This window comes from Primulina eburnea, chromosome 3 (genome assembly GCF_022965805.1).
Source record: "Primulina eburnea isolate SZY01 chromosome 3, ASM2296580v1, whole genome shotgun sequence".
NCBI classification, from domain to species: domain Eukaryota; kingdom Viridiplantae; phylum Streptophyta; class Magnoliopsida; order Lamiales; family Gesneriaceae; genus Primulina; species Primulina eburnea.
In genome coordinates, this window is record NC_133103.1 from 10,875,860 (window position 1) to 10,901,516 (window position 25,657).

Consider the following 25,657-nt stretch of genomic DNA (forward strand, 5'->3'; position numbering starts at 1 on the left):
ACTTGTGAGCTCTTATTATCTGGGCTGATTTTCGCGCTGGTGGGCTTTGCTCAACTTTCCCGACTTCCTGACTATCTAAAACCCAAATTAAAGATGACCCTTGTATCTATTTGATGCCCCAGATATTTCCGATATTTATTATAGTGAATCTGAATTATTATACAAAAATCAACTTTAAGATGTTAACTTGGTCATTTAAATAAGTAATATCAAAACTATCTTTGTGCATTGAATCAACGATTGACGAACACGATAAAGTGACCAAGGTTCGGTGACACTAAGATCAAATACATTTTGATCTAGGTCGCAACTCAGCTAAACCGAAACAATATTTTTAAAATTACGTGGTGTCATTCATATTATATTATTATAATATAAAAGTACTCGTTATTAATTCAATCATAATTTACTTGTGTTATTCTATATATAAAATAATAATTTAAAAAATATAATTTAAGAAATTTTTAAAAAATATTAAGAGGAGGGGCAGGAAACTTTTCAAGCGGCCGGAATTTCCCGCAGGGTCTATATTCTTACTATTTAATTATTAATTATAAAAGCAAAAATAAAAGCCCAAACAGAAGAGAAGACTCAAAACGCCCTACCGTCTTTCCATAAATTCGCAATAATTTCTCCCTCATTTCCCTATTTTTGGGATATTTGTTTGCTTTTTACGTACAATCATAGAGTTGCTCTGATTACAATTGGACTTAATTGTGTTTTCGGACCGATCGATTACTCGAGAGGTGCAGTACGCTGGCTAGTGATTGATTTCCGCGTGGCGGTGATGACCAGCCCTCAGAATGATCGGGTTAGCTAATTTTAGATGAATCTACTACTGTTTTTCAATGAAAAGGCAGGCACGTCAAGTTTTTGGTTTGGTTGATCCATATGTGCTTGGTATCTGAGCTTCAGATGAATTTACGCTTCACCTTTTTTTTGTTGGTTTGGCTTTTTTCATGTGGAATTTACTAGTTACTTTTTCGTTACTTTTGATTTTACCTTTTCTCTTTTAACACTGAAAACTGTTCAAAGGCCCTAGGGCGGGGAGAACGTATTCTGCTTTCTGTATCAATTCTGTTTATTTTTTTATGACTGGATTGATAAGTTGATAATGATAGGAAAAGTTTTATTTAGTTCATAAATATTGAACCGCGCGTGCTCAGACTCCTTGAAATATCGTTAGTATTCTTGCAACAAGTTTTGCCGCTAGATAAATGTTATCAACTAGATTTACAATCCGTAGCTTTTGAATAATGCATACATACGCTTCTGTGCTGCACAGTACATATTTAATGTTGATTTGAATAAGGCCTCTATACTGGGCACCATCAATATTTATGTCTCTAATTTCAGGTTTTTTTTGGAACTTCACAGGGGATAAACTCGATATAACAATCTTCGTGGCCAACGCAAGTAGACAGTAAACTTCACCACTGGTTTATTGTCTACTGGGTGTTATCTGAAGACATGCCTTCTCTTCAGCTTTTACAGCTCACTGAGCATGGCAGAGGCCTTTTATCCTCAAGAAGGTGAATGACATTCCCTGTGATTTTATTCTGTTCAAGTATCTAATGAAAGTTCTCTAAAAATACATTCTGGCTATTATTCTTTTTAACCATTTGAAAGTGTAAATACTAAATACTCTTTACGGATACATTCTGGCATTCTATATTTTATCCTTCTCAAAATCCGCTCACTGTTGAAAGTATTTGAGATGATACCCATCTTCCATTTGGAACACCCCTCCCTCCCACTTAAAAGAAACATGCAAAAAGAAAGGAAAATTAAAGAAAGTTGCTCATATATGTACATGGATGGTTACGCATTAGTTTCTCTCTTATTCGGATTCTTGATGTTTTTTCCTTCCTTTTCCCTCGAACATAGAGAGGTAGTATTGACCTGATGTGAAATTTTTTTGTTATCAAGTTGTTTCTCTTCGATGGCTGTATTATGTTGTTATGAGGACATGCTGAGTCCAAAGTTGAAATCGCAGCCTTACAACTATCTTGTTTTCAAATTTGCTTCTGCAGAAAAGCTCTACTGCTTGCAGCTGGTATTGTTGTGGCTGGTGGAACTGCAGCTGCGTACATGCACTCAAGGAACAGCCGTAGAAGACAATATATTTTTGGTCATTCTAACGGGGACAAGGACTATAAGGAACAATCAGATGAGTTAATGGGTAAAGAGAATAATGTAAAGAAGGGTAGGCAAAAACGAGGAAACTTGAGGTCCCTCCAGGTTTTGGCTGCTATTCTGTTATCTCGCATGGGAAGAGCGGGTGCAATAAATATTTTGTCCCTGGTGGCTATTGCGGTAAAGTTCTTAATTTTTTAAAAGAAGACAAGTTTCATACCTTGGAGTAGCGCTAGAAGTATTTTAATGTTCATTTATCATCTTCTCCATTGCTGCGTCTGCCTTCGGTTGTCACCATTTTCTCCTTGATCGACCAAGTCTATTATCAGTGTTGTAAATGTTGTTGTGTTGCTGATTTCACTATGTTCATTTGTAAAGAGACTGGATGGACGGACAATTGAGCATTCCATTCACATATAATTACTATTATATTTTCTTTTTGAACCAAAGTCGACAAGAAGTCAAGCTCCTTAGCTTGGCACGGGGAACAATGGTGCTTAGCCATTTATTGATCAGTTGGCAACAGCCACGGAACTACTACAGACTGAAATTATTTCCACCTGACTATTCATGAAAATGGAATATAGCAAGATCGTGTCTGCTTGTGATATGATCTGTATACGACTATCCTGACTTTAATCGTAGGTTCAGCCTGAATACGTATGCTCAGTCTAGATTTGACTCCTGAAAGTCATATAAAAAATATTAAAAAGTTCATTATACATTAAATAATAAGTTAAAAAAATCATCGATTATGCTAGGCTACATGAGCAGCCTTTTTCTTCTTTGCTTGCCTTGCATTTTCATTCTCATATTCATTTGCTACATTTTGCACCAAATAATTACAATAAAGCAGCCCTAGAATAAAGGATTTTTAGTCAAAATAATGAAGCAGATGATACCTTTCAAATATTTGAGTGTATTCATTTTACCTTAAGCATCCGATACTTTTGCTTGTCGTCTGTACTGCAATCAGTCTGTATCTATTTTCCTCTGTGACTTTGTAGGTTTTTCGAACTGCTGTGAGCAACAGACTGGCTAAAGTCCAAGGCTTCCTTTTTCGTGCTGCTTTTCTCCGACGTGTACCTCTATTTATTCGGCTTATTATTGAAAACATATTTATGTGTTTTCTTCTGTCGACGCTGAGTTCCACCTCTAAGTACATCACAGGGACTTTAAGTTTACGTTTCAGAAAAATTTTGACAAAGGTTACCCATGCTCAATATTTTCAGGTATTTATTTTTTGATTTTTTCTGTTAATGCTAACAGAATCGCCACATGATTGTTTGGATTTGTATTAATGCTTATAGCCTTATATGATATAATTTCACAGTTGCTTTGGTAGTTTTATATTTTCTCGTCCACAAAATTTGGAAAGTTTCACGCCGATTATCACTGACGCGTTAGATACTCTCCGAAGGGTAAAATCCTGTGGGTAGCATCGAATATAGCAATGTTACCCATCATATTACATTTTCTCTTTACTGATCACTCTACATTTTTTTTGTGTACAATATCTCTTGCAACTTCAACTTGGGGATAGGCTGTTGTTTAAACTAGTGTCAGAGCTAGGGCTCTTTTTTTTTTTTGATAAAAAACTATTATATTAGAATAATATGACTGAGTTACAACAAAATGAGGATAAGAAATCCTCAATGAGCTAACTGCTCTACAGACTTAACCTAATAGAAATGAGCTTGACACTAATGATATTGCAATACAAACTTCCAATCTCGAACCAAATCACTTATACATAGATGACTAAATTCTCTCAATCCGGTTGTCCATATTGCCATCCTGAATTTTACTTTATCCCAAACCTGGTCTGTCGTTTCGTGATGATCTTCAAAAATTCTCCTATTCCTCTCGAGCCATAATGACCAAAATACGCAGTGAACAATCATAGCCCAGAAATCATTAAGTGAAGATGGTAATGGACAATTAAAATCATCCTGTAACAGCTCTCTAGCAAAGTTAGGAAATGCCCATTGAATTCCCATTTCCCTCTGAACTTTTATCCAAATGCAGCGAGCAAATGGGCAGTGCAGCAGTAAATGGTCCTGGTTTTCTTCATCTTGCCGACATAAACAGCACCATTGAGGCCGTAGAGAGCAACTCCCCCATCTTTTCTGCACGTTGTCACAAGACGGCAACTTCCCCAGAGCAACGATCCACGAGAAAATCTTGATCTTTTGTGGGACATTAACTTTCCAAATGGTTTTGAAGCAATCGAATGTTTGAAAAGCAGAATCTGGGAAGAAAGAGTTATAGAAAGATTTGACAGAGAACAACCCCGAGGAATCCCCCAACCATACCCTACGATCCCCCAGACCCAACCGCAACGTGACTCCATCTAAGACACCTAACAAACTTGTGAACTCTTGTAACTCTTCATCATTAAAATCTCTCCTAAACCTCACATCCCAAGTATAAGAAGACACAACCCCAGTATTTGCGATTTGAATATAATGGCTGATAGGCTTATTAATTGAAGTACAAATACGAAACAATGATGGAAATCTCAGTTTGAATGACTCCCCTCCCTCCCAAACATCCTCCCAAAATCTAATGATGTTACCCTGATTAGGCAATACTCTAGTAAGTTGATGAAAAGCCCGGTAAGACCTAGAAATGAATTTCCAAGGACTCTTGAACGTTGTTCTCTCCGCCAATCCCAGGTCCCACCCGTTATCCTGTAATCCGTATTTGCTTCTGATCACATTTTTCCACAACGACTCCTCCTCTAGCGAACTTCTCCACCACCATTTTCCAAGAAGAGCCTTATTTCTAAGACCGATATTCCCCAAACCCAATCCTCCCTTTTGTTTTGGTTTGCACACTTGCTTCCAACCTATCACATGACAATGTGAATCTCCTTCATCACCATCCCACAGGAAGTTCCTCATCAACCTTTCCATATGTGCCGCAACTTGTTTCGGGACTTTAAAGAGGGACATAAAATAAGATGGCATGGCGCAAAGAACCGAGTGTATCAAAATAATGCGACCACCTCTGGATAGAAAAGCTTTTTTCCAGCTTACTAATTTCTTAGCCATCTTCGAAGTCACGGGCTCCCTAAATTCCAACTTGTTCGGATTTCCCCCCAACGGCAGACCTAAATACTTAATGGGCCATGAACCCTGCATCCCTCCGAATGATGCAGCCACTTCCGCCACCTCTTCATCCACAAAATTCAGACCAAGCACGACACTCTTACCCATGTTTATTTTCAGCCCTGATTTCATAGAAAAAGTTTTGAGTATGTTTATTATCTTCGTCACATCATTATCCGAATCCAAAAAGAACAGAGTATCGTCTGCGAACTGTAAATGAGTAATTTCCAGCTTATCCTTTCCAATATGGAAGCCTTTAACCTCTTTATCCTCCCTAGCCTTATCCACCATCCTTCCCAACACATCGGCCACAATATTGAATAGAAAAGGTGATAATGGATCGCCTTGTCTAAGCCCTTTTTCCCCTCTGATTTTCCCACACGTTCTCCCATTCACGAATATTGAGAAGGAGACATTAGAGATACATCCTCTAATCCACCTCCTCCACCTCTCACCAAATCCCTTTTGTAGTAGAGCATAGTCCAAGAATTGCCAATCCACATTATCATACGCTTTTTCTAAATCAACTTTTAGCACCCAACCCCTCTTTTTCTTTTTACGGTATTCATCCACCATTTCATTCGCAATGAGACAACAATCGAGTATCTGCCTTCCTTTGATAAAAGCACACTGATTTTCCGCAATGGTGTTAGCCACAACCTTTTTCAATCTGTGAACCAAAACCTTTGCCAAAATTTTGTACAAACTTGTAACCAAGCTTATAGGTCGGAAGTCCTTAATCTTCGTAGCATCATTTTTCTTAGGAATGAGACATATATAAGTCTCATTTGTGATTCCATTCACCACCCACGTTTCAAAGAACTCCGCAAACACCTTTAACACATCCAATCTCACCGTGTCCCAATTTTTCTGGAAAAATTCCAAAGTGAAACCATCTGGCCCTGGTGCTTTTGATCCATCGCAGCTGAACAATGCCTCTTTAATCTCATTCTCCTCAAAACTAATTTCCAACTCATCAGCTTCTACTCTCGTAATCGGTTTCCAATCCAGACCCTCAATACCCAACCCCAAGTCACTTGCCAACCCCCCTTCCCCTTCTTCCTTCTTGAACAATTTCTTATAAAAGCTTACAATTTCATTCACAATCTGTTTTTCATCTGTAAGAGTGCTGCCATCTTCCACTTCCACTCTCTCAATCAGTGCTCTGCTCCTTCTGTTCTTCAACACTGCATGGAAGAACTTCGTATTTTGGTCTCCTTGTTGTAACCATTTAGTTCTTGCTTTTTGGTTATTAATCTGAAAACTTGTAAATGATGCCTTTTCCAGCTCACATTTAACCAGCCTCCTCTCATCATTCAACTCCTCTGACCAATTTCCAGCTGCCTCAAGCCCATCCAGTTGATCAATCTTGTAGGTCAACTCTTTGATTTTTACCCGGGCATCTCCAAACACTGTCATGTTCCATTCGGAGACTTCTTTTTTCAACAATTTCAGCTTTTGCATGAATTTATATCCTTCCCACCCCTGAACGCCCTCTTTGTTCCACCACAGCTTAACTAATTGTGTGAATTGTCGATGCGACAGCCATGCATTTTCGAATCTGAAAGGTGCTGGACCCCATGGACGATTAGATGTGTCTAGCAAGATCGGGCAATGATCCGAGGTGAGTTTGGGAGCACCGTTTGTCTGAGATTAGGAAATATTTGCCTCCAACCTTTGGAAAATAGAAATCTGTCCAACCTACTACAAATTGGTGTAGATCTGAAGTTGGACCATGTGAATTTGGCATTGAGCAGCGGTGGGTCAACAAGCTCCAACTCCTCTAACAAAGCATCGAAACATGCCATGCTTGTGGTCACTGAATTGCTATTCAATTTTTCTCCCAAATTCCGCACCACATTGAAGTCACCTCCGAGACACCAAAGATCACCACAAATTACTCTCAACCCCGCTAATTCATCCCAAAACATTTCTCGTAACCTCGGCTTTACAGGCCCATATATGGCCGAAAACCACCATCTTATTTCATCAGCCTTCGAAATCTCAATTGAAACCGAGAATTCCCCAATCAGGTTGTTGTGGACCGACACTAATCTAGGATCCCACATAACAAGAATACCTCCCGACCTACCTGCCGAAGGCAAGCAAACCCAGTCAACAAATCTTGATCTCCAAACACTGCCCACGAATTTATTGTCTATTTTTTCACGTTTTGTCTCCACAAGAATCACAATATCCGGCCTTTCCTTTTGAATTACTGATCGAACAAGTTGTCTTCTCCTCAACGCCCCCCCTCCTCTAATGTTCCAAGAGAAAATCTTCATCTAAAACCTTTCGGACCCCTCGAAGTGGTTCCTCTTTCATAACTTATTCCGCATTGAAGTCTGATCAACTCTCTCTTCAATCGACTTTTCTGTGGTTTTTCTGTGTCACCACCTTTGTCAGTTAAACCCACCCCTTCATTTTGTGCTACTGAACCTTCAATGTCCTCCCCCACTTTTGGCGCTGATAATTCTTCGATGTTACAGGGCTTTTCAACAACTTTTCCTACCCCACTCCCTACAAAACCTCTATCCTCACCCAAGACACTGAAAGGGGATGACAAAATGGAATTTAACGATACATAATGATATGGAAGTGATGAATGCTTACCATGCAGTACCTGTCCCACAAAAGATCTTTCAATGTCTCGTAAACCATCGTCTGCGTTGTTATTTGAACCATCTGGATTTTTGTGCAACGCGTCCAGTCCTGCAACGAAATCTTCCACCTGTACTTCATTAGGAATGCACCTTGTAGACTTTGGAGTTGAGAACAAGTCATCCAAATCTGCCGCAGCGTCTTCGAAAGAATCATTTTTGTCAGAACTGGTATACCCAACACTATCTGCCTCGCTGGAGTCATGCTCCTCTTCTAACAAGTCGTCCTGAGAGTCTTCAAATTCCATGTCCTCAAATTCACCCCTGTACTTTTATTTAATGTTAGCCACATCTGATTTGACCTAATAAGATTTCATCTGATGACAAGCATAATTAAAAAATGCCCCCAAACTTATTGAGTGAATATATTTTGATCCGGATATAAAGTTAGAAATGTTAACCTGCTTTGTTGGTTGGGTTTCAGAGCATGGTATACTACAAAATGTCCCATGTTGATGGTCGGATTACCAACCCCGAACAACGAATTGCAAGTGACATACCAAAGTTCTGTTCAGAGTTGAGTGACCTTGTGCAAGAAGATCTAATTGCTGTTACTGATGGGATGCTTTACACTTGGCGTCTATGTTCATATGCAAGCCCAAAATATATTTTGTGGATCTTGGTAATCCTATGCCCTGGCACGAAATAATTTATCAGTCCGCTTTTGGATCCCTTAATGATTGCATTGTTATTGTAGCAAACAGTTCACTCCTTACCTATATCATTTACTTTTAGGCCTATGTGTTGGGGGCAGGGGCAACAATCCGAAACTTTTCTCCTGCATTTGGCAAACTCACGTCCAAGGAACAACAGCTGGGAGGGGAATATAGGCAATTGCATTCACGGATACGAACCCATGCCGAAAGCATAGCATTATATGGTGGCGAAGCTAGAGAAGACTTTCACATTCAGCAGAAATTTAAGACTCTTGTGAGGCATATGGGGGTAGTTATTCACGATCATTGGTGGTTTGGCATGATTCAAGACTTCTTACTCAAGTATCTTGGTGCCACTGTCGCTGTTATTCTGATTATTGAGCCTTTTTTTGCTGGTGATTTGAGACCTGATTCTTCAACGTTAGGCCGTGCAGAGATGTTGAGTAATTTGAGATATCATACTAGTGTTATAATTTCATTATTCCAGTCCTTGGGGACACTTTCTACTAGCTCAAGACGACTCAATCGCTTGAGGTACTCCTAGTTCAATTGTTTGTTTCACACTTTATGCCCTTCTTATGGTTATTTTCACTATTATTGCAATGACGAAGTTCAGAGGTTTTAGGTTCTACTAAATGAGGCTTATTGTGCCCTTTGGCCAATAAGTTTATTTCTTTCAAATATGCAAATAGTTTTTATTATTTTCCTGTATTTAGATAATTATTCACGTTTCACAATAGCTATATCTTCATTATAATCAATTTTTGTCAATAGTCGTGTAAACTATTACTGCAGGAATTACATGTTGAATAAGTCGAATATGTCACCTTTATTCGAACGGTCTTGGCAACGGCATGTTGATGTGATCTCTGTCCATGTTTTCTTATGATACAAGTGGAAAGATTGTGCTTGTTGGTCGTTATAAATTTTCAATGCGTGGGGGTGGCTAAATTGATTTTTCAATTTCAGTGGTTACGCGGATCGTATTCATGAACTCTTGGCTATATCTAGAGAGCTTGCAGCACGAGATGGATCTTCTCAGAAAACTGATGGAAGCAGGAACTATGTCAGCGAAGCAAATTACATTGAGTTTGATGATGTTGAGGTAGCAGGATACCTGGCCTTTTTGACTGTTTAGTCAACCTCCCCATGATCTTAAACTATATTGGATTTTGCAGGTTGTTACACCAACTGGTAATGTATTGGTTCAGCATTTGACTCTAAGGGTGGAATCAGGTTCTAATCTTTTGATAACTGGTATGTCCGTCCTTTCCATAGATAATAGTTACTTATTTGCTTACTTGGTTATCTAACTTCTTACACGTTCTTCAGGTATTACTATCCTGTTTTAATTGATTTTTCTACTGAAAGAAAGAGCTGCTTGTCCTTTTTTCACTTTGTTCTAGTAATTGTTTCTAGTATACCTAGTTCCAGTGCTTGTCCTTCATTCCTTGTTGGTTTAAATGAATCTTGAAATATTATAAAATTTGCACTCTTCTGACCAGCCAGACTTAGCTAGATTGTCCATATTGCTAGATCAGGGCGAGAAATAGGATTCACCCTTGTGGCGACACGGGCATGTGATGATCAAAGTTTAATGCTTGCCAAAATCATATGCTGCATTTGATTGACTATGTGCTGGACAGAGGTTCTTGGTCTAACCAAAATTTGATCTATATTCGGCATAGAATATTATTCCTGATATTTAAGTTTCAATCACTAGTTCTGAGATAAGTTTTGTGGATATTGGAATATCCTTTATCTTCTATTTTAGAATATGGTCTAGCCAACCATACAATGCTTGTTATACTTGGTAGGTATTATTTCTTTTTTCCCCCTCATAAATCTTAGTAATCAAATTAATTGTCATCGGACGGTATCAAAGTACGAAATAAATTTGTTTCCTTCGATTAGTCATTGTTCCATCTTTGTTTTATTGTTGCATAAAGGTTGTGATTAATCTAAGTATAACAGATTATGCTCATCGATTTTTGGGATAGCACCATCATGTTACCTTCTGACAATATATCTTCCAATTTAAGGTCCAAATGGAAGTGGAAAAAGCTCTCTCTTTCGAGTTTTAGGTGGCCTTTGGCCATTATTTTCTGGTCATATTGTGAAACCTGGAATTGGTTCTGATCTAAATAAGGAGATTTTTTATGTGCCACAACGGCCATATACAGCGGTTGGAACTCTGAGGGACCAGTTAATTTATCCTCTTACAGCAGATCAGGAGGTTGAGTCTCTTACACCATCTGAAATGTTGGAGCTGTTGAAAAATGTAAGAGATTCACCAATCCAATATCTGTTGCATTATATTACGCAATGTGCAATCATGATGATGACACTTTTGACTAGGCTCACGGTTAAAATCCACCCCCATTTTGTCAGGTTGATCTTGAGTATTTGCTGGAGCGCTACCCAACTGATAAGGAGGTGAATTGGGGTGACGAATTGTCTCTAGGTGAACAGCAAAGATTGGGAATGGCTCGTCTCTTTTACCACAAACCCACATTTGCTATCCTAGATGAATGCACAAGTGCTGTGACTACTGATATGGAGGAAAGATTTTGTGCTAAAGTTCGAGCTATGGGAACGTCATGTATCACAATCTCTCATCGCCCCGCATTAGTTGCATTTCATGATGTAGTCCTATCTTTGGACGGTGAAGGAGGCTGGAGTGTTCAGTGTAAAAGGTAAGGACTGTGATAGGGGCTGTTTATAGATCATCTACCAAGATGATTGAATAATTTGTGTATTAACCATTTCATCTAATTTGTAGTCCGGATTCTCCAGCTATTAGAGACTCTGAATTCAGTAAGAAGAACTCTGGGACTGAGCGTCAAAATGATGCGTTAACCGTGCAACGCGCATTTGCTAATTCAAAGAAGGTCTGGCCTTCATCTATTATTAAGTACCGATAAGTTCACTTTCTAGCCATCCTCATGTTACTTGCTCTTCCCGGTGACTTCAAATATCAGGATTCAGCATTTTCAGTGTCTAGGACGCAATCATATTCTTCGGAGTTGATAGAAGCATCTCCACCCGAGAGATATGATTATCCATCTGCCGTGTTCCCGCAACTTCAAAGTGTTCCAAGGATATTGCCTCTGAGAGTGGCTTCCATGTTTAAAATAATAGTAAGTATTATTCACTTCTGAATATCTCTATAGATGCCTTTGTAGAGATTATCTTTGTTAGATTTATTTAAATTATGGTGCATGCTCTTAGAAATTGCGAGCTTTGACAATACCAAGATAGAAACATTTTGGGCCTTAATAGGCGTTTTTAGCTAAGTTTCGTGCATTGAAGTTATGAAGATCAAATTTTTTATGTGTCGGCATCGTTAGCACGGAACCTGGTTTCACCATGAAGGTTCAAAAAGGAGGACTTAGAAGTTGACTTCACGTTATATTGACAGTTTCATGTTTGGCTCTTTTGTATGTTTGAGGTCTACAGTATTTCTCATTCAATTCATATCCCCTTCCCTTGGGTCATCGTTTAGAGTGGAATAATTTTAAAAGTGACTTGGCTTTTGTTTGTCATATAGTTCAGCAATTATCTGGAATAATATCTGGTTGGTGGTTTCATGCTTTTTGCAAGACAATGGTTACTGGAGTTTGTGTAATTTTACCTGTATAATCTTCTTGGTCGATGGATTGTGGTGTTTAGAAGTTCACTTTCTTTAGTTTCATATATCGGTAACTTTACTCATTGGATTGTATTCATATATGTTGTAACTGTAGAGTAAAAGTTTTATTCAGAAACCAAAATACAGTTTTCTCAGGATTGTTTTCATGGTGCCCGGGACTCTTCTGTTGACCTTTTGTTGGTTTTAGGTTCCAACAGTGTTTGACAGACAGGGGGCTCAACTCCTTGCAGTTGCTGTGCTTGTGTTATCCAGAACCTGGATATCTGATCGAATTGCTTCTTTAAATGGTATTTTTTGTTATCTATTAACAAAGAATTTTCGTTTGCTGCTGTAATTCGGAATTATGCTATTATTGTTTGTAAACTCTATTACATTTTCAGGGACAACTGTGAAGTACGTTCTTGAGCAAAATAAAGCAGCCTTTATTCGGTTGATTGGTGTGAGTGTTCTCCAAAGTGCTGCTTCTTCCTTTGTTGCACCATCTTTGAGGTAATTTTATTATCTCCAGAAGATAATATGGTCTTGTACGCATTATCTTACTGATAATATTCAAGCAATCAATGACTGCGTCATTGACCTCTCTGTATCTCATCCCTTTTGAGCATAATTTTGACCCAACGTGATGTGTCGTCTGTGCAGTATTGGTTACGTAAATATGAATGGTCTTTTATAAATTATACCTGAAAATATCTTTTTCAGATTCTTACATTCTATTATCTGTTCCAGTTGTTGTAACAAGAAAAACCAACATGGAGTTCAAAAATAAATTGCCCCATTGTGTTTTACTCTCTCTCCCTCCCTGATCACATGGGATAGTTAGTCCATCTGAAAGGTTTTTTATGTTTTCTTATACATGACATCTTAGAAACTGTAAAGCACAGAGTGATCATGATAGTTGTGGGGGTATAAATTGTATAAATACGTCAATTCATTATTTAACCTTGAATGTGTATAGTGAATGGAATGGCTGCTCCATGCCCTTAAACGTGGTGTTAATGACTGGATAATGTCAAGACTGATTTGCACGACATATAGTAAACGAGGAAGAATTTTATGAGTTCATGAATCTAATACTTCTTCATGAGCATGCATGCTGTAACTTTTTACTTCTTCCATGCAGTTTGTTCAATGATTCTCTCTTTTATTTTTAGGCACCTAACTGATTTGCTTGCACTTGGATGGAGGATTCGGCTAACCAAGCACTTGCTCAAAAATTACTTGAGAAGAAGTGCATATTATAAGGTTCTAAATTCAATCATATGAGTTTTAATCATATTAAGCTGATGTGCGTAACCGTATACTGAATCTTACCATCATTCGACGAGGATCCATTTTTTCCTCCTAAATGGCAACAGAAATTCATGCACATAACATACTCATGTCTTGGATTAATTTGTGTGTAAAGTTACACCGTGTCATGGTGCTAACCAGGTTACCATTGAGCAGAGTTCTAAATGGCGTCGCCTTGGACCATCTAGACATCGTGCAGTCGCTCACTGCCTCAATTTTAAGAAGCCGCCTATAGAATTTTTTTTAATTTTTATTTTTAAAAAAAGATTATTTGACGTATTTTTCAGTCAATTTATATCGTATAAAGAGGAAGAATATATTATTGATTTTGTGTTTGATATGAAGTAATTATTGGATAAATACGGAGATAAACAAGAATATTACATATTTAAGTGAAAAAGAAAAACCGCCTGAGCGACGCCTATGCACTTAGGGTGTAGGCGGTGGGTGGTCTACCGCATTTTAGAACACTGCCACTGGGGAACACTTCTTTTCAGATGAACATCCCATATTCTCAAATATTCACGAGCTCTTCAAGTTCTAGTGAAATATCCGTAGCACTAAAATGACATATGTTAACACTATAAATATTTTGTATGCTTAGGAATATTATAATAATTGATTAAGTAGAGAAACCAAGTGCTTGATTTAACAAGAAGGGAATTTGGTTGTAAATAATTATAGATTGTTGGATGTGGAAACAGTTAAGCAGCTGCTTTTCTTCTCAGTCTATGGTTTTTTATTTAAGAACTTGGATGCCAAATTCAGCAATACAGAAAATGACCATTCATGGATGTTCCATAGGTTTTTCATATGTCACGGGTGAATGTTGATGCGGACCAGAGGTTAACGCAAGACTTGGAAAAGTTGACCACAGATTTATCTGGACTGGTCACTGGAATGGTAAAGCCAACTGTGGATATTTTATGGTGAGCTTTTTAAAAAAATTCTTTATTTACAGGATCCAATTTATTTTAGTTTTCTAAAAAGTCCTCTGTTTTCAGGTTCACCTGGAGAATGAAGTTATTAACTGGCCAAAGAGGAGTTGCTATTTTATATGCCTACATGTTGCTAGGTTTGGGTTTCCTAAGGGTTGTTACTCCCGACTTTGGTGATCTTTCAAGCCATGAGCAACAGTTGGAAGGAACTTTCAGGTCATTTCTTATTTGGTGCTTTTCCTTTGCAATTTCTTGTTTGTATATTTTCTAAAATTCAAACTTACTCTATACTTGGTGTGCATGCTAGGTACATGCATGAAAGGTTACGTACACATGCTGAGTCAGTTGCTTTCTTTGGTGGTGGCGCCAGAGAGAAAGAGGTTTTAATCTAATATCACTCTGTATCTTCTGCTGTAAACTTCTACGCATTGCCTCTCTTTAAACTATTTGCCATGGTTTTAAACCATCATCATGAAGCCTAAAAGTTTGTTGCACAATCTAGGTTAAAGTTTGTCTTTTGTGTGTCAAAGTTCGGAATTCTACCAGCCATAGGCTTGGTTCCATCTATTTCTTTATTTCCCAATGATCAGTTTATCTGTGTTTTTGGAAATTGGTGTAGTGAAAGTGAAATTAAAGGCAATGGATGATAATATGATGAAATGAAAGAGCGCCAAGAACGAGTTTTTTGGGTTTAATCTGGTCTCTGAAACTTCACAATTGCATTAAATATATAATTGGTTATATGGGTAACAATGGGAACAACTGAAATTCACTTTGCTTTGCTTAGAAGGCATATTAGTAATTTACTTATCCATCTCCTCTTATTTCTAGGACACCGAGTCAATTTAATATGATCCTCTTATTTTTAGGACACCAAGTCAATTTAATATGGATTATCGTGTGAATGAATAAAGACGTCACTGATTTTAGAGGATATTCACACCTGCTTTCCTTGTAATATTTGTCATGTACTTTGAAGTCTTATAATATCTGTGGTTTGTCGTTGAGGAGTACCATGAACTCGATAGCTACTGCTTCTTACCTTACTACCCTGGTGGGTGGTAGCTTTTGGCAATTTAGCTTTTCTTCAGCCTCCTAGTACCTGACTTGCAGTCTTGAATTCTTGATTAAATCTCCTTGTGCCTACAGATGATTGAATCCAGATTCAAAGAGCTTTTTAATCACTCAATGCTTCTCCTTAAAAAGAAATGGCTATTTGGTATACTAGATGACTTCGTTACCAAACAACTTCCCCATAATGTTACTTGGGGATTGAGCTTATTGTATGCAATGGAGCACAAAGGTGATCGAGCATTGTCTTCAACTCAAGGTGATAGGAGTCTGGTGACTTTTTTAAAATTTGTACCCGAATTTTTTGTTGTGTAAATGTTAATTATGCACAATTTTTATCAGGTGAATTGGCACATGCACTACGATTCTTAGCATCTGTAGTATCCCAAAGTTTTCTGGCTTTTGGCGACATTCTTGAGCTACATAGAAAGTTCCTTGAGCTTTCTGGTGGTATAAATCGAATTTTTGAGCTTGATGAGCTTCTAGATGCTGCTCAACATGGTATATATTGTTTCTTTCTTGTTTTTATGTGATTTTTTTACTTGTTTTAATATGATGCCATGCAACTAATAAAGGTATTGATTTTATTTTTTCAGTAAATAGTTTTCAAAAATTTCATTCAGTTGACATATGAACTTTGTTGTGGGATGTTGAATTGAAATTCAGTTGACATATGAACTTTGTTGTGGGATGTTGAATTGAAATTCCTTAATAGCTCATTTTCTGAGCAACTGCACCATCTCTTATTGGAGAATTGTATGCTAAAATTGTTTCTTCTTTCATTGTGTTCCCAGATTTTTTGGACTAAAGCACAATTTTGTCAATCTTACAATTGTTGGTTGAGAGGGATTTTTTTTCCTGTAAAGTACAGTTGTGAAAACATGCTATTTTCAAGGTGAAAATTGGGAGCCATAACGCAGTTGATCTTGCAGCTTCTTGAACATACCATAGTGATTTGTTATATAACTTTTGCATCTTCTAGTCATATGTATGGGATAAGATTGTTGATATATAATGTATTTGTACGCAAATATTCTGATTTTTTCTTTGTCACAAAATATGATTTTGGTGCTTCAGGACTTTGTTTCTGGCTTCAAAGGTGGTTACAATAGCTGAGTTTACATTCTTAGCTTTTTGTAAAGTTAGTTAGATGTTTATACTAATCAGGCTGACAAGGTTGCTACTTATGCAGAAGAACGTGATGATGGGTCTGCTTTACAGTCTAAACATACTGAATCTTGCTCTGATGATATTATTTCGTTCTCAAAGGTTGATATAATCACCCCAGCTCAAAAAATGTTGGCTAGACAGTTAACGTGTGACATAGTCTCAGGGAAAAGCCTTCTAGTTACTGGTTGGTGGATTGTCACCTTACTACTCTGTCTCTAAAGTTAGATTCTTGTATAAAATTGATGACATCTGGAGTTATATGTTTATTTTTTTGACAAAATTGTCTTCTGAAGGTCCTAATGGGAGTGGAAAGAGTTCCATTTTTAGAGTCCTTCGGGGCCTCTGGCCTGTAGTCAATGGAAGGCTTATCAAACCACGCCAACAGATTTCTGAATCCAGACGCAGTCTCTTTTATGTGCCTCAGCGACCATATACATGCTTAGGAACCTTAAGGGATCAAATTATATATCCTCTATCATGTGAAGAAGCAGAAAAAAGGGCAGGGGACCTAATTGAAGAAGGTAATATTATTTTCTGCCCACGGTTTCCAGTTTGATTAGATATTCACCATGTAATGAAGTATTTCGTTGATGTTCTAAATTTAATCATGGAATGGACATTGATGTTTTGAACTTAATTATGTGGAAGGAATACGTTAACAATAAACTTCACGTGGTCAGTTCTTTACCTGCATTTGAGCTTTAAAAATATACTGTCTGATATATAATTTACAAATTGATCAAATCGATTAACCGGCTGCTGATTCCATGTGATGGCTTCTGTTTTCCTTTTTAATTTTCAGCATTCACATTATTCATCTCTTTATTCAATTCTGTTGATGTTGCACCTGTACTTCCCCCTAAACTGATTCATTTTGATGCCTTTATTTAGGCCACAAATTTGTTGATGCCAGAAACGCTTTGGATGCACAACTCAGAACTATTTTAGAGAATGTGAAATTACTTTATCTTTTAGAAAGAGAAGGTGGGTGGGATACCAACCAGAATTGGGAAGATATTTTATCCCTTGGGGAACAGCAGAGACTAGGCATGGTAATGCTAATTGCAGTTCTCTTTCCGTGACAATATTTTTGTTCTACATAATTCTAGGGAGTTGTGCAAACTTATCAATATTATCTTTTGCTATTCTACAAGGCACGATTGTTTTTTCACAAACCCCGATTCGGCATCCTTGACGAATGCACCAAGTAAGCAAACTAACAAGTGTCTTTCGACTTTTTCTTTGTTAGATTTAAAACGCCCATTGTGTTGTTACACTACACTCAAAATTTGCCCTTTCCATTACAGTGCTACCAGTGTTGATGTTGAAGAACACCTCTATAAGCTTGCAACTAACTCAGGAATTACAGTTATAACATCTTCTCAGGTAGAGAATCTCTCCGTTCTTACTTTATGCAGTGAAATTACATGATCTGTAAAGATTTTCTCTTGGGATGTTATTTTAGTTATAATTTAACTCAACCCACCTGAAAATTTGCATTTTTTTCCAGCGCCCTGCGTTGATTCCATTCCACTCGGTGGAGTTAAGGCTGATTGATGGTGAGGGTGCATGGGAGCTTCGAACAATTGACCAGTGAGTTACGTATCCTGCAACATGTTTAACTTCATCATGTCATATCCCAATCCCTTCGAATTGTTGCAACATTTGCCATTCCTGAAACATTGGCAACTACCACAAATGAATTAAACCAAAATTACAGATTACAAGATTGTTGTCAATTTAAGCTAAAGTAAAAAAAGTAGAGCACGCAATAAATTTCCCATTAGTGGTACGTTTGGGGGATAGGATGGAGCGCAAAGATCACTAGAATAGAAAACTCTGTACATGCACAAGAAATTGTTAAGCAATAATGGCCTTCGGCAAAGTTGTAATACTCGGTAAGCAATTTGTTATTTAATCAGTATTATGTTTTCTCTTACAATAATCTTGGGAAACTTTTGCAATTTGTTATTTAATCAGTATTATGTATTCTCTTACAATAATCTTGGGAAACTTTTCGGGTTAGGTGATGCCAAATTGTCTCTGAATTTTCTGTGTAAGTGAACCCTTTCGTATGCACACGCATCTTGAGGCAGATCGTGATGAAACTGTTATATGACGAGTGCACTAATGAATTTGATGAGCATCATGGATCACATAAATTAATGCCCTGATCCATATATATGTATTTCTATAGTGATATACGAATTGATACTGTCTTTAAATTTAAACGTTAAAACACAAATGAAAATATTATAGTTATTGTACTCTTTGTGATTGTCATGATCACTGCTCTATGCTACGTCATATACTGACCTACACGTGTGATATACATAAAAGCAAGTGTTTTTAGGGTCTTGAGGATCATTGCAGCCTTATACTTGGCCATTTGAATTTGTTGGTTTGTACTTTTGGCCTCTCTCTTTCATGTGTTCCTTTTTAAGTGTATCTTCTCTTTAGATCTGCTTACTTTTTGGGGAGGGACCCAACGTTTTTTGGCAGAGGATTATGAGTTGTAAAGCCAAATATTTACACTATTGCTTGTATAATACGGGCCCTTGATCATCAACATTACTGCACTACGTGTAAATCTGATTATCTCCACTACATGGGCAGTAGGCACTAGCTAGATGTGGTTTGTTACAATATACAGACGGGGTTACTCGAATGTCTTGATTTTGGAGGATACCCATTATTTATACCTTCTTTTTTTGGTTTGTTTTGAATTCTTTAAAAAGACATACAAAAACAGTTGATTGGATGTGGTAGCAGTTTCCAATTAAATTTAACATTTTTTACAAAAAAATTGTTTTTGTACGTGTTTTACTGTAACAACATTATAGAAAGAAATATATTGTAAAATTAATATTAAAATATTCTTACCGATATTAATATCAAATCTTTCTTTTCCGAAAGACCAAGTTTACTTGCTATATAAAATAGAATAAATAAGAGAGCACCGAGATATGAGAAACTAAATCGTAGTGGAAAGATGAGTTTTTTTTGTCAGCGTTACCATTAAGTACTTGGGAGAATCTCCCATTAAATCCTCAAGTATCCGCCAAACCACTTTTCTAAGTGGAAAGTGGCATCCGGTGGGGAATGTCTCTATCCATATAATCCAGTAACTTCCCACTAGTGTATGTTCTCTAGTGGTGGGGAATCCTTCGCTTCCTCAGCGAGCTGCTGTAAGTGCTCAAGAAACATCAACCTTTAAGAATTATCCACGAAATCAATGTCTACCACAATCGACTAAATTAGTATTACATTCTCTGAATTCCGCTGTTATCAGCCGGGAAAATATTGATCATAAGCCCTGTGAAAGCGAAAATAGCATCTCTCCTTGTGAAGAAAAGTGATTATATATAACCACCTGTTCTTAATTTTTTTTTTTTTTTTTGGCATCGTACCCAAATTTTATTTTAAAAAGTGAAATAAAAGTTAATAAAAATAATTTTTTATACAAATTTAAATACATATAAAATTTTAACTGAATAAAAATTCATAAAAATTATATTTTTTTATTATTTATCATTGTATTTTTGTTAAAAAAAAAATAAGATTGATAACTAACAACAACAACAATAATAATAAATCAATATTGGTCGACTGGTGATTATTTTAATAATAGTTCACTTATTTTTATCATATTTTTTATGTCGAAAATATGAAAAATAAAAAGAAAAAAAAAAAGACGATTGGTTTTTTCTTAACTTTTAAGAATACACGGTTGTACGTATGTGATTGTTTATTTTTCACAAAGAGTTTTATGCTCTTTTCGTTTTTTATATATGTGGTAAAAGATATATTTCAGTTGTGAGCCACGTCTTTTATGTTTTCTAAAATTCCTCTATGTATAGCAATTGTCCTTTTTCATTTAGATATTCATTTTAAAATTTTCATTTTGATTCTTAGAGGCACATTTCCTATTTATTTCATTTTATAGAATTGTTGTTTCATATATTTTATCTCTTAATTAATTTATTCTTTTAATAATCCAGCTAAAGTGGTTAGAACGGATCGCGGATTAGAAATCCAAAAGCTTGATTTTCTAGAAATCAGATTTTTCATTCCTTTCACATTTAAATGGGCACATTTCAGCCAAATTTTAACGATTAAAAAAAATGGTACAGTTGTAGCTAGCACACTGCACACCAACGCAAAGCTGACTGAAATTCGAACCAAAACCGATGATATATTTATCTTCATAAAAACTCTTTTAGACTGTCTCACGGATCAATTTCGTGAGACAGATCTCCTATTTGGATCATCAATAAAAAAATATTATTTTTTGTGCTAAGAGTATTACTTTTTATTGTGAATATCGTTAGGGTTGACTCGTCTCACAGTGAGACCGTCTCACAAGAGACATGTTCATTTATCATTTAAAAATAACATGACTTCATTTACTTGTAATATGTACTGTCCGACTCCATCCTCACGTTTTGATTTTGTGAAATCGCACTTACGGTTGAATGATGTCCCCTGGGCCATAGGGTCGTTTTCGTTTTCTAATAGGGATTTTAACCCTTCCACAATCCCAAAGATCTCATATTAAATTAAAGAGAATCGTCACTAAATTTTGTTATCCACTTGAGGCGCTACTCTACTCTACTCTAATCTAATATACTAAAGTGGATTTGATTTTAAGATACTGTTAATTAATTGCTTAACACTTATCCTCAACTAGTCAAGGATGCGTCAATTTTCCTCCAAAAAGCAATACCATTATACCGTCATTGTTTCTCCATAATGTATAGCAACTATAAATGCCCCATTAAGGCTAAGCTAGCTACCATCATCACATGGATTCGCAGTATTCTTCTTCGCTAAACTTTGAACTAAGAATAATCCAGGCTAGAAATATCGATCCCAAATCGTCCGGAGACTTGTTCGTGAGATGCTATCTCCCCTCAGGAAACAAACAAAGAATGGTTAAACTAGACACCCACCATATCTCACCAAAATCCAACTTGGTTTGGGATCAAACTTATTCTTTAAATTGCTTGTCCACCGAAGAAAACTCTGCGAATTTATTTAAAGAAGAAGAAAGCATCATTTTTGAGCTGCGTAAGAGGAACCCGACACCATTTCTTGGCTCGAAACTTGTGGGAAGAGCTGAAGTTACATGGAATGAGTGTGTAGAATCATCAAGAAATATGAAGATTGAGAAATGGGTTTTGATGATTCCAAAGAGTGGACGTGTTCATGAAGATTCGAAGCCAGCAGCAGTTCGTATTGCTGTGAAAATTCAAGATTCTGTGATAGATCGAGGTTTGAGAAGGTGGGATGGAGGTTGTATTTGCATGGATGGTATTGGGTGTAATTCTTGTTATTTAGATTATGAGTTTTTCGCTCTGGTCTCATCTTTGCAAGCAGTGTAGCACGCTCTAATTATATAAAGTTTTATTTTGAATTTGACCTCCAACTCTATCGTGTTCTAAAATGCTTTTAATTTTAAATTGTGGCTCGCAATTGATACAAGACTAAGTTCTCATGGGAAACTCACTTTTTTTACTTATGCGAGGCGAGTTTATTTGATTTATAGCATGCACATCTAGATTGTTTTATATATAAAAAAAGCGTTGATTCAACATTTTTTTTTTGAGCAAAAACATAAAAATGAATTTGATACATAAATAAAGTGAATCTGATGGGATGCAATTTGGTGTGTATATATATAAAACGAGTGTACTAATAAATAAAGTGAGACAGACTCGAGATTTCAAATTCATCCCATTGTTATTGTAATACATGATTGTCCCTCTTATCAAGTTCAAAACTCAAACGGCGCAATAGCAAATGGCAATATATACATTGCCACTTTGAGTAGCCGTCGGATGGAATTAAAAAGTTGCTGTTTTGAGGTCAGATTACGGAAGACTGGAAGAGGAAGCCGAAATTTTCAAACAATGGTAATTAAATCATATTTTCTCGATCATCTGTCTTTGCTGGATCTTCTTGTTGCGGTAATTAGAGTGTGCATATATACTATTTTATCTATCTTGATTACGAATCACTAACTGCAGCAGTGAGATTATTTGAAATCATGCTACAAAATTTCAGCGTCTGATATGGCCCTTGAAAATGCTGTTCTAATGGGTCCTTAAAGCTTGTTTCGGAATTATTAATGCCTTGTTTTGTCAGAAGTATCCAAACCAATACGAGGAAACCACGGAAGAAACTTACGCCAAAGCACGTATAATTTTGTGTTCCATTTGTAACTGGGTTATGCATATTTTCCAGTAATTCATCGAAGTTTGCTCTATTGATAGTTATTTATTCACAAAAGGAAAAAATATTTGGCATTGAAGTAAATACTAGTTTCCCCTGGAGACAGGACGGATAAAAGAAAAAATCAACGTTAAGTTGCACGAATAGGAATAAAATTTTTGCTGCTTCCAGGAAACCTAATAAAATCCATGACCTGAAGTTTGCTGAGTGGACAGGAACCGACATATTCAGAGGAGATGTTCCACCAGGATCTGCTGAGAAGCATTGAGTGAGGCCAAGTTGAAATAAATGAGTGGCAGCAACATATTTGAAGATGGCAAGGTCGAGTCGAGGGATTAATTTGGTGGTGTCCGCAAGCCCCCTGGTGGAGAGAGCAACATCGCGTTGGTTTAGCCTCAAGGGCTGCAACTTTTTAGTCTTTTAATGGCTGCTCACTCGACCGAGTTGATGTTAAGTTTCTTGGGATGGGGTTATGAGTATGTTGGATGTAAGAAGTTTTAGGTTCGTATCATGGATGCTGAACCAGTTTGACTATTTTCTTATGTCATCGGATGTTTTTTCCAAATTGAAGGTGTCATTTTTAACATATATACGAGGATTAATGTACCAGAGTTTATGATATTGAACTTATTTTTTTGAGTAAGTTAGATCCTGGTAAGATGGAACACTATTGTATGTACAAAATTTATTGACCTTAAGCTTGATAATATCAACGCAAAGGTTAAACAACAATGTTAAAAGTTTTCCAACGGGGAAATTTTTAATCTTAGATTTATATATTTTATTTAAATTTACGAAAAAAGGAAATAAGAGACTAAGAAGATCTTATTATATAACTGGATTTTTTGCTCCAACTTTCTTATGTTTTGATATATACAGAGGTCATTGATTGATTTGAAATCCAGACTTCGGACTTGATTGATAACTTTACGTTATTATTATCAGTTGCTGTGAGTTATTGCTGGTAGCAACTTGTGAAGTGATACACTTTTCTTTTGTCTGTCATTCTTAATAGTGGTTGAGTGGTCTCACTGGTGGAGTGGTTGAATCACATTCATTTTTTAATTCTTTTAATCTTTGGTTGTCCACGATGAAAACATGTTTTGTGTGGTCTTTCACAACTTTGATTTGTCTCTATAGTATATTTTCAGTCAGATCTTGATCAAATACTTTTCCCGAATTCTAGCTCCTTTTGTTTTTGGCATTCTATGCAAATCCCTTCTGACCAATATGAGTCATGCTACATAATTTTTAGTGAGTCTTTTGCTCCACGACAATTTGAGATCCCACAAAAGATTCTTTTTCCCTTTTCAAATATTTATTTTATAAATCTTGTAGTTTTTTCTGTCATTGTATTTAATAAGAAAGATCTGTTAACATAATTTTGATAAAACTTTAAATGAAAACTGACTTTGTCCATCTCTATAGGACATATCCATAATTATCATGCTCTTCTGGTGGAGATATCATCTTCACTAAATGAACCCACAATAGATGTTTCATTTACTGAAGGATCCTTGATGAATTGTAGACATTCATATCTGACCTTCTAAGCTTGGTGAAATGAAAACTCTCGTGTGAACATTTCTCAGCTGGTTCTAGAGTTGCACTAAAAAAGTATAATTCCAAAATATTTTATCTGGACAAAGAATCGTTATTTGCCAATGTTTCATAAACAACTTCCTATATACATTTTGATAGAGGAAATGTTTTTGGGAAACTCTTAAAATTATACCATGTCTTGACCTCTTTAGGATAGACATTAGGTTTCCTCTCCATCCGTGGATATTTTCCTTCTATGTCAACTTGACATGTAGTTGGGTTAATTCCTGCTTTAGTTTTCAATTTATCTCAATTCTACTGATATACATGGAATGGAAAAATTATAAACTCATTAGTAGCGACCTTATATTTTCCCATGTCTATTTATTTTATAAAGTTGATCTATCTCTCTTCAATCCACGAGGTGAAGAGTTGACTTGGTGGCTCGAGATAAAGATCCAAAACATCAATTTTTGCTTGAGCTGACTCAACTAAAGATGATTTCGACTTAGCACTTGTGCTAGGGATACTTGTATCTCCTACTCCAAGTATAAAGCCATGTACTCGAAAACTCTTTTTTTAAGATGTCATTGGTTTCTTAATAGCATGAAAGATAGACTTTAACAATACAAATCATATCTGAGTATAAGCATGCACACAACCTGTAATTCGATCAGAGATCATCCTCTTATCAACTTGTTGTAACTTACCAGCAAATTTTGCATTTAAGGTAAGTTTATTGAACTCTTTTTGAAGCATCTGAAGGTGTTATCTCAAATGCATCTGCATTTCAAAATGACATTGATATTAGTGTTTTCCATCTCTTGTTAGAAAATCCGAAATATTATTTTCATGATATTTAATAATAACAATATCAAATATATAATTTTGACACAAAACTTGTCATTTTAATAGTCTCACTTTCTCGGGTTTAGATTTATTTATTTTTTCAAAAAAATTTAACATGCCTATTATCTTTCAAAATTTATTTCTTAGTAAGTAAAAATATGCTCATTTTTCAAAAAAAGAAATTTACTGCATAAAATTATTTTTTGTTGATGTGCCATTGTATGATTTTTGCATATGAGAAAAGTTCACTTTAATATATATATATATATATATATATATATATATATATATATATATATATATATATATATATATATTATATATATATATGATTGTTATTGTTCTT

General features: G+C 36.2%; 2 protein-coding genes across 2 annotated transcripts; both read left to right on the forward strand.

The window, feature by feature from the left end:
• The first annotated feature begins 564 nt into the window (after positions 1-564).
• Positions 565-19,336, forward strand: LOC140826297 (ABC transporter D family member 1). The gene is made up of 26 exons (XM_073188520.1): positions 565-811; positions 1,378-1,532; positions 2,034-2,316; positions 3,144-3,368; positions 8,334-8,531; positions 8,645-9,099; positions 9,535-9,670; positions 9,744-9,822; positions 10,608-10,846; positions 10,957-11,261; positions 11,348-11,456; positions 11,547-11,705; positions 12,405-12,504; positions 12,598-12,706; positions 13,369-13,459; positions 14,312-14,436; positions 14,512-14,661; positions 14,753-14,825; positions 15,595-15,775; positions 15,859-16,017; positions 16,709-16,870; positions 16,980-17,207; positions 17,578-17,738; positions 17,841-17,893; positions 17,994-18,072; positions 18,197-19,336. The coding sequence occupies exons 2-26, from the start codon at positions 1,471-1,473 to the stop codon at positions 18,281-18,283; spliced, it is 4,008 nt and encodes a 1,335-aa protein (XP_073044621.1). The 5' UTR covers positions 565-811; positions 1,378-1,470; the 3' UTR covers positions 18,284-19,336.
• Positions 19,337-21,433: 2,097 nt separating this feature from the next.
• LOC140826298 (uncharacterized) lies at positions 21,434-22,114 on the forward strand. Its single transcript, XM_073188521.1, has one exon. The coding sequence runs from the start codon at positions 21,492-21,494 to the stop codon at positions 22,068-22,070; it is 579 nt and encodes a 192-aa protein (XP_073044622.1). The 5' UTR covers positions 21,434-21,491; the 3' UTR covers positions 22,071-22,114.
• The last annotated feature ends 3,543 nt before the right edge of the window (positions 22,115-25,657 follow it).